The sequence below is a fragment of the Branchiostoma floridae genome, chromosome 11 (assembly GCF_000003815.2).
Source record: "Branchiostoma floridae strain S238N-H82 chromosome 11, Bfl_VNyyK, whole genome shotgun sequence".
NCBI classification, from domain to species: Eukaryota; Metazoa; Chordata; class Leptocardii; order Amphioxiformes; family Branchiostomatidae; genus Branchiostoma; species Branchiostoma floridae.
This window is the reverse complement of record NC_049989.1, coordinates 18,556,383-18,565,906: the sequence shown is the minus strand read 5'-3', so window position 1 is coordinate 18,565,906 and position 9,524 is coordinate 18,556,383. Positions and strand designations below refer to the sequence as shown.

At 41.1% G+C, this 9,524-nt stretch overlaps 1 protein-coding gene across 1 annotated transcript in view; it reads left to right on the top strand.

Annotated features, from left to right (window-relative positions):
- The window catches only part of LOC118425313 (cartilage intermediate layer protein 1-like), a 20,781-nt gene extending 16,934 nt beyond the window's left edge, over positions 1 to 3,847 (top strand). The window contains exons 7-10 of the mRNA XM_035834120.1: positions 320 to 414; positions 620 to 1,603; positions 2,204 to 2,349; positions 3,812 to 3,847. Of these exons, the coding sequence (XP_035690013.1) occupies positions 320 to 414; positions 620 to 1,603; positions 2,204 to 2,349; positions 3,812 to 3,847 (1,261 nt within the window). The remainder of the gene's footprint in view (positions 1 to 319; positions 415 to 619; positions 1,604 to 2,203; positions 2,350 to 3,811) is intronic.
- The last annotated feature ends 5,677 nt before the right edge of the window (positions 3,848 to 9,524 follow it).

Below are 9,524 nucleotides of genomic sequence, written 5' to 3'. Positions count from 1 at the left end.
CTGTGTGTGTGTGCGTGTGTGTGTATGTGTGTGTGTGTGTGTGCATGTCTGTGTGTATGTGTGTGCGTCTGTACGTGTTTGTTTGTGCGTCTGTGTGTATACGTGCGTGTGCGTCTGTCTGTGTGTGTCTGTATGTGTTCGTCTGTGTGTGTGAGTGCATTTGTGTGTGTGTGTGTGTGTGTGTGTGTGTGTGTGTGTGTGTGTGTGTTTGTGTGTGTGTGTGTAGGACGTTAAAGAACCTACAACAACTTGAGCAGCCAGTAAGATAGAGCAGTGACCCACCCCATAGTAATGGTAATAAAATTCATGTATACTACAGGTTTAGGAACGGAGACGTCTTGCCCAAGACCGTTGCAGACAACGCTACCCTCATCCTTCATCACCTAACAACCTCTGATGCCGGAGAGTACAGATGTAGGGCCAACAGCGATGCCGGTGCTGTGTACTCAACGACAGCAATGCTTAGTATTTACGGTACATGATACTATCTTAATCCTGGACATTTGTTTTAAACTACAAATCTTTGTACCGAAGTCTAACAGAGTTCCAGCAACTGCCGTGCCTTGAAATACAATGTCTGGTCCCGAAAGATTATAAGTTTTAATTTATTTTCTTCCAGGGGACGCCTCACAGCAGTGCGATGCTCCAGTACCTCATTACATCCAGCTTCCGAGAGACTGTGTGCAGCAGCCAGAGAACACAAGGCTCTATAATGTTGGCAAGTGTAACAGAACTAAGTGTCAGCGTGGAGGATCAGTTGATCTGTGTGTTGATGATGTTAATAACTGCTGTGCAGCTGGTGGTAAGGAAGCTAGGGTAGTACAGTGTAATGGTTACACCCTGCCAGTTGAAATAATAACGAGCTGCGTATGTTCTGCTTGCGTTGATCCGGCTACGGTAATCAGTGGGATAGTAGTTGGAGGGAGAAATGAGGTTCCGGTGATCAACTCTGACATTCTCATCAACAACGAGATAGTCGGTAGGACATCGTTTACCGGTACATTTACTTTCGAAGTTCCGCCAGGAACGCAGAGAGTAGCTATAACCGTCAAAGATAGGTATCACCAATTTGTTACCACAACCAAAGTACTTCCATTCGAAGAGGGCATGTCAACCTTCCATAAGATAAGACTACGTCAGAGTAGCCCCCCTGTGGAAATTCAATCAGACCAAGAAAAGACAATACCCCTGGGAAATGTTCCAAACGCAGACCCAATTGCAGAGCTAGAAATACCCCCTAATTCTTTCTATACGGCGGATGGTCAGGAATTTACTGGAGTGGTTAAAGCAGGTGTAGATTTTGTAGACCCAAGAAATGCAGACGAAGCAGAATCTGCCCCGAGTGAGCTATCTTGTGTTGATGACGAGGGAGAGGAACAAAATCTAGAAACATTCGGCATGATGTCTTTGACGTTTGCAGATTCAAATGGCGACGAACTAAACGTTGGTGGTCGTGTAAACATCTCTATCGATCCCGACCAGCTAGGCCTTACAACAAGATCTCTTACATCAGACGTTAAGATCTGGTCACTGAATCCAGAAACAGGCCAGTGGCAGTTTGAAAGTGACTTAGTCATCGATCCAAGTAAAAGAAGGACACGCAGTGGCGAACAGCTTGTGTTCGCATCAATTACCATTACCAGGGCGCATATCAATTTTGACAAAATTGGAGACTCGAGTAAAACTTGTTACGTTAAAATCCGAACATACAATAGCAGGAATTACACTGAAAGTGAACAGGCGGTTGGCGTGTCAGTTACACTGATCACACAGCGGCCGAGTTCACCTTCTTTCGGCAGATTCGATACAAAGGTAACGGCATCATCTAAAGGCGTGTGCATTATGACCCGATGCCAACGTGAAGTAAACTTCTACGTGAAAGCCGAGAAAGATGGCAAACTGTTCAATGTCGCAAGGGATGAATTAGGATTTGAGATTCCTAACTATGAGACTAGTCCTGATGGTAAATCGTTCGAGATTAACGTACCAAACATTGGAAGCAACGGGCCTGTATATAGGACTAGTTCACAGTGTCAAAACAGTCCGTTCGATGATAACCATTTTAAGTTTTACACAAATGCTGGCTTGTATGAATATAACGCCATAAGCGTAGATGCCTGTAGAGACAGTCCGGAGTACTTATGTTGGAACCCAGATGAAAGCCACAATAAAAAAGTATGCTACATAAAAGTGCAACTTACAGGGACCGACCTAGAAGGAGCGACGGTGAGGTCTCTCAGCAAGGTGGGAACTCATAAAACGGCTCAGCCGAGCAATCACGGAGAGGTCTATGGCATCAGGGAGGACGTTGCTCTTCCAAACGACCCAGATAGTCCCAATATCAAGGCAGTTTGTATTGAGTATAAATGTAGTGGTAGGGTATATACCACGGGTAGCTCGGACAACCTAGTTTCTGACCAAACAGCTGACATAGATTACACTCTTGTTGAGCTAAGTGTAACATCTGGATCAGGTGCAACAAGTTGCACTGCTCAGGATCCTGTTGATTTTTTTCAAACCACGCAACAGTACTTGCAAATTTTGGGTGGGAATCTTATCGATCCTGGGGACTGGCCGACAAATACTGATAGCAGCAAATTCGGGTTTCTAGCTGACGAGACTGCAACTGGTCATCGCTTTGGGGTTTACCATGGGACTGGTACAGGAGATATAGGCATGACCTCAGCATATGAAAGCTGTCTGGATGGCAGTGGCGGTATGAGTCGAGACATGAACCCTAACGCAGGGTATGCCATAAGATTTGATTGTTCATAATTTGTACACGCAAATTTAGCAATACCAGCCCGTAGTCCAGAGTAGGTTGCCAAAGCAAAGTAATTAGACATGATGACCAGTGCCTAATTCTTTGCAATTTCGATACGATTAGGACAACAGCCTATTATGTTAAATTGAGGGGAGATGAAATATTTGGCACAGTGAAATTAGTGTCAAGATGTCCTGGCATAAGACTATAAGTCCACAGCAAGTGAATTTTATGGATGACATCAGCGCGCTCATTAGTTCTCACCTGATTCAAGAAAAAAATACTTTTCTTCGGGAATGGTCAGACAGACCAAAATGGGCAAACATGTTGTGTTGTAGCCTGATAATTATACTTGTAGTAGAGACACTAGGGAGGTAGCCATGACTATAGTTGCAGAAGTGAAACATGTTGGATAGTTGTAAAAGTGCCACCAATATGGAATATTTTATTTGCATACAATGTTGTTAGTTTCTATAGATTATGCGGTGTGTGGAAGCTAGCAGGTAATTCAGTAAATTTTCGACTTATGAGTGTTTTGATGATTGAGGAAAATGCCGTCACCTGAAAAAGTCTGACTGTAAGATAAAACTATTCGCGCAAAGCGAATATTGTAATCCCATAATGTATATATTTCTGACGCAATCTGTAAGCCTTCTATACATTATTTTGAAAACTGTACTTGTAACAGCTTTGCTTTCTTTCAAAGTCTAATTGGAGTAGCACACATTGGGGGTTACTACCCTGTTGTTTTATCATGCAATGCTCTTTGAATGATATCAAACCAAGCGCCAGAATATTCCAGTAGATGAAACTACACATTGTGTGCTTTATCTTACACTGTCTTGTACTTGTAGGCCTAGAAAAGGAAATGACAACAGATGAAATATACGATTCATTATGTAACGACGGGTACTTTTGAAGAAATCTTTTCAGAAAAAGTTTACTTCTTTTGTTAAGAGGTAGATGATTAGTACCAGGATTTTTTTACTGATTTACACAAATAAGCGTAGACCTATGTTTCATGTCTTTGTCAACAATGTGTTACAGACTGACGATCCTAACGTCAAAAGAACGGAATGTTGAAAAACTATGTACAAAAAAATATGTTTTTCTGCCTTATTCGACATGCGATTATAGGGTTAATGACCCACCCTGAGGTGTATACGGTCCCATAATTCATGGCGGTTCCTATAACCACCGAATGAAGCGACCGAGTCCGCGACTCGGTCGTTTTTGAGTGCTGGTGCCGGTGTCGATTCATTCTTACCAATCAGAATGGCGATACACGCCGGGCTGGCGGGAATCTAAGTATTACGGCGTCATAACCAACGTGGAACGGGGCCTTCTGATTGGTCCGCGGCGCCAGGCTATGTGATAATAAACAATAATGACATGGAACTTGTTGTGAATTTCGTACATGATATTTACGGTCCGCTTCTACACTTACATTAGCAAAGACAGAGAATGATATGTCATCTACTAATTGTCAGTAACAATAAGAAAATAATTGTTTTTGCCTATTTAACAAAAATAATTTTCTACTAGCAAATGCCTATCAGTAGATATACAGATGTGCGAACGTACGTTTGTATATTCTATCATTATTCATTTCAATAGTTTATTGTCAGGCACCAAGGCCCATAAAAACAGACAATTAGACAATACATTTAAAAAGAACAACAATCCAATACATCAAAATTTTATCAAAAGACAGGAAGAATTTACACTCATGCACTGGTCTGTGTACTTGACCGTAGGTCTTTCAGAACATACTTGTAGCAATGACATCGAAATCAGATAGAACTCTGATAATGTCGTTCTCAGACGCCAGGAGGCGAGCCGCAAATGATTGCGTTAGCTTACGCCTCCTGGCGTCGAACGTGTCCACGCGCATCTGTGCGAAGAGGTAGCTGTTGCTACTGGATCTAGGCTGTAACGTAATGATCTTAAGAGCGTCATGGAAAGCAACTCTCACTTTCTGCAGCGCGGCGGCGCTGAGATTAGACCAAACTTGTACACAATACAGGGGGCAACAATGAGACATAAAAAAAGTCGTTTTGCCTCAGCAGAATAGTTGCCGAATGTCCGGGATAGGGTGTTGGCTTTGGTGTACAGATAGCGAGTTTGTTTGCGGATGGAATCGTCGTCAGAAAGATCGGAAGTAATGTGGAAGCCGAGATATGAAATTGATTGGACATAGGGCAAAGTTCTGCTGTTGAGCGTAACTGAAGGTGGCATTCATTGCAAGCGAACGCGCTTGCAGGGGAAATACATGTCAACTAGTTTTTTTGTCGCAAAATGTCATATCGTTAAAATAAATGACATTAATCAATTTCTGCAGGGCCTTTACAGAGGGGCAAATCAAGCAGATGTCGTCCGCATATAATAAATGATTTACGCAGACCCTACCGAGGAAGCAGCCAACATTGGCAGAGTTTAGCTTCCCGGTAAGGTCTGCAACATACGTATTAAACAATAACGGGGACAAAAGACTTCCCTGGGGGACGCCATTGCCGATGTTAAAGCTATCTGAGACGGCAGTCCCCCAGCGCAGAGTGAGGACTATCATCTTAAACCAATATACAATGATACGCACTAAGTATACAGGTACGTTTTTGTCCAACGATTTCTGGAACAATACATAGTGATTACCCTTGTCAAAAGCCTTAGCGGCATCAAGAAAACAAACGAAAACAGGCGAACCTCGGCTTTTTAAGTATGAAATAATCTCATTAAGAGCGAAAATACACATGTCTGTACCATGATGCTTTTTAAAGCCACATTGATTCGCTGGAGAATCCAGGTGCTTCTCCAGTCGGGTGAGAAGAAGCGATTCGAGTAACTTGAAAATTGGGCTAGAAATAGCAATGGGGTGGTAGTTATTCTTAAGAGAGGGGTTGAGGTTTTGTTTCTTGATTATCGGGATAAGAATGACCTGAAGAAGAGAAGAAGAAACATGACTCTCCCTAGGGGGCCGAGAACAAAAGTGACAACAAAACAGTAAGCCGAGGTCCCACGTGCTTTAAATGCTCAGCTGATAATCCGTCAGCATCGCACGAGTTCCCATTGGCTAGCCTATTAATTGCTGCGCCTACTTCAGATACAGGTGCTGACAGGATCGTAGCTGACATCTGTGTTAATTGTGTCATTATGCACACAAAACACATAATTTCATTGTACTGGTATTTACAAAATGCTACATTTTTTAAAATATCAGTACAATAAAAATTGATGTCGATATCCACATGGTCCAACAATTATATTATTAGAATGATTTTATGCGAAGCTATGAATAGGTAAACGTTGGCTTCTGACGTTAGCCATCCGTTAGCTCTTGTCCTCACTGGCTAATCTGGCTTTTGGCCTTCCATTGTTTTCTCATTATTGAATTAAGAAAAAAAACTGAAACGTTAGTTGGACTGAATATTTATAGCTTCGTCATTAAGTTTTATTGCCACTAATTGTCTGAGAAATAATAAGAAATTATCATTCACTAAACATTACGTGGCTGAATGACTGATTGAATGAATGAATGATTTCCTGAAAACCCTTGCAGTCTTCAAATGGCAATACGTTTTACTTACGAGTTAAAGATTACATATATCAACAGTTCAAATTCGCATAACACTTAAAACATTCCGTTACAATAAAGGATACAGTCGAATGCGTTACTTATATACAGAGAAAATGATTATTCAGCCACTAAGATATTCCGTATTCATTCAAATCAAAGATAAACTTTATAATTACTCAACCGCCATTGAGAAAACGGACAAGGACGAGGACAGGTGAATATCTGTACAGTACCTATTAGGACGACATTTGACAGTTCTCAGTTTCTGAGAGTTTTTTGTGTCCTTTCCGTGGTACTGTCCTAGCTTCTGGGGTAAGTAGTAGTCCAGGGTGCAGTGTCCTCGCAAACATCTTGCACAGTTCAACATGTCGTTGCGACAGTGGAAATAGAAACGTTAAGACCAGTGCTGAGCTGCTGGTGTATTGTCCCCCCAGATTAGTGCAAAGAGCTCTCTTCTGTACTTTCTCTAGTCGTGTAATCTGTTCTGTGGTAAGTCTCGAATGCCACACTGGCACACAATACTCCAAGATACGTTTATGAAGGTTAGACATCCAGGTAAGCAATATTCAAATACAAATCAATCTCTACAACTGGATAAAAAACTGATATTTACTTCCGGACGTTTCGAGTGACATCCATCACTCTTCTTCAGCGTCACTTGAATGAAGTAGCAGAACAATTCCATACAAGTACAGCTAACTAGAAATCTGGTTTAAGCACTAACACGTTGGAATCAATATGCAAAGTTACTCAAATGCAAATCATGTTAGCATAGTTTCCTATGGTCAGACAACACCATAGGAAAAACCTTTAGACTGGATACAACTGACATCCTTGACCGCGAACCACGGTGGTACGAACGGGGTGTCAGGGAGGCCATCTACGAGCGGATCTACAACCCCACCTTAAACCGGAAGGGAGGACTGCGCGTAGAACATTCTGGTACCTGGGACCCCGCCTTGCATCACAAAGGACATTAGTTTTTCCTTTGGTGTTGTCTGACCATAGGAAACTATGCTAACATGATTTGCATTTGAGTAACTTTGCATATTGATTCCAACGTGTTAGTGGTTAAACCAATTTTTCTAGTTAGCTGTACTTGTATGGAATTGTTCTGAATAGTTCATTCTAGTGACGCTGAAGAAGAGTGATGGATGTCACTCGAAACGTCCGGAAGTAAACATCCATTTTTTATCCAGTTGTAGAGATTGAATTATATTTGAATAATACTCTAAGATAGGATGCAGGACGTGTACACTTGTAGAAAGTCTTCTTCTGTGAGCTTTAAGCGGTTTAGGCTTCACAACATGATCTACATGAACAGTCTTCCGTTAGCCTTTGTGATCATTTTTGCTACCTGCGTTTCCCACTTCAAGTTTGCTTGCATCCAGGCTCCCAGCAAACAGGTCATCACCTCAATCTCTAACTGAGTACCGTTGATCTTGAAGCTTCAAGAGAACACCCTGATTTTGCATTTTTCAGTATTTAGAATCATGTGGTTTTCTACGGCCCACTGGTTAAAACTATCCAGTTCCTCCTGCATAATGGAAGGCTCTTCATGTTGCCGTGTCTCACCCGAGATATTGTCCGCATATTTCCACTCATCCAAAAGAGATTCTCTCACCGCATCGTCGAAAACAGCCAAACATAAGACAGGTTGTCGGAAAGATGAAAATTCAAGTCATCCAACATGCTTTCCAAAGTATCATTCTCCCAAGTAAGGCTATATCATACTATTCATTGCCTTGAATCAGTACGTTATGGTAGCTTTAGAAATGTGAATGGGGCAAATATAATTGAAAGAGATTTCAAGTTTCAAGTTTCAACAAGCATACTACAACACATGGAATTTGGTTAGTAGTTAGTTGTCCTGTGAACTATTGTCTCCAAAAGTTTTGGATGCATATTTGTAAATGGTTTGGTTTCTTGTTTAAAAAAGAAATGGCTGTAGCTCGTAAGTGTCCGTCATGGTGTGAGAGAACCGTTCTGGTCTGGTGCAGGGAATGAGTAGCTGGTGCACCTGTTTCTGCTATTGGGATAATGACTCATCACCCCCACAATCATGCATTTCTGAAGAGACGCTTTTTTAAGCATATTCACGTAACCGTAACCTTAAAGCGTTACTTAGTGACCATTCAGTAAGTTAGTGTGCTTGGATAATAAATGATAAGAACCAAGATATGCCATGATAAGATATGTTCATGCCTTAAGCAGGTCAGATGAAAACATGTCAAGGCACATGTCTGGTTCGTCTATTGCAAGATCGCGTACCTTGACCTGAATATAAACAAGTTTGCCGTCAGTTTACATATAAAGCAGCTTAAGTCAATAGTACCTACATCAACATGCCTGCCAAGCTGATACTAACGGGTGTTTTGTTCCCACAGGTAGCCGCAGTGGTTGCTTTTCAACGTAGTAAAAGACAAGTGACTATGAATACGGCCATGTTTGCAAATTTTGTACCTTTACTTCCTCGGGGTGACCATAATAGCGACGAAGCATTTCAACACCTGAACTTTGTCGTACTTCCATGTTTACACGATATATTTGTAACATTTTCTCAGTGAGCTGTGGTTTGAAAGGATACAATAACTGCTTATTTCGAAATGTAAAAATGGGATGATATTAACGTAATAAAAAATATTGCCAGGAGAAAGGCATGGCATGGATCTATTTAATCAATAAAAAAAGTCGAAGTAGGGTTATTCCAGAAAGTATATTGTATATGAGGAAATATAATCAAGAATTTCATCAAGGATGTTGCAACACAAAGAATTAGCTGACAATATCTGTTGCCCTCTGAACTATTGGCTGCAACAGATTTAGATGCATATATGTAGATATCCCTGATATAAGAAATTGAAGGCTGTCAGGATAAAGCTAATGTTGGAATGTAAATATGCTTCACTCTATTCCCTATTTCATGGTATAGAAAAACAAAGTTGACTCAGTAACACTGGTAATGCTAGAAAAATCAACAATTTTACGTGTCTCTCCTTTTATCACGTCAGCATGAAATTGGACACAAATCAGCAAATGATACATGTCTTTCGAGATATAATTGTACAACTTTCATTCTGACAGCAATGGCAAAAGGTACTGTTTCAAGGAGGAGTTAATAGCAATATGCATCAATTTCTGAACTGGCTATATTTGAGAGCTGAAGACGTTCTTTATCCAACAGTT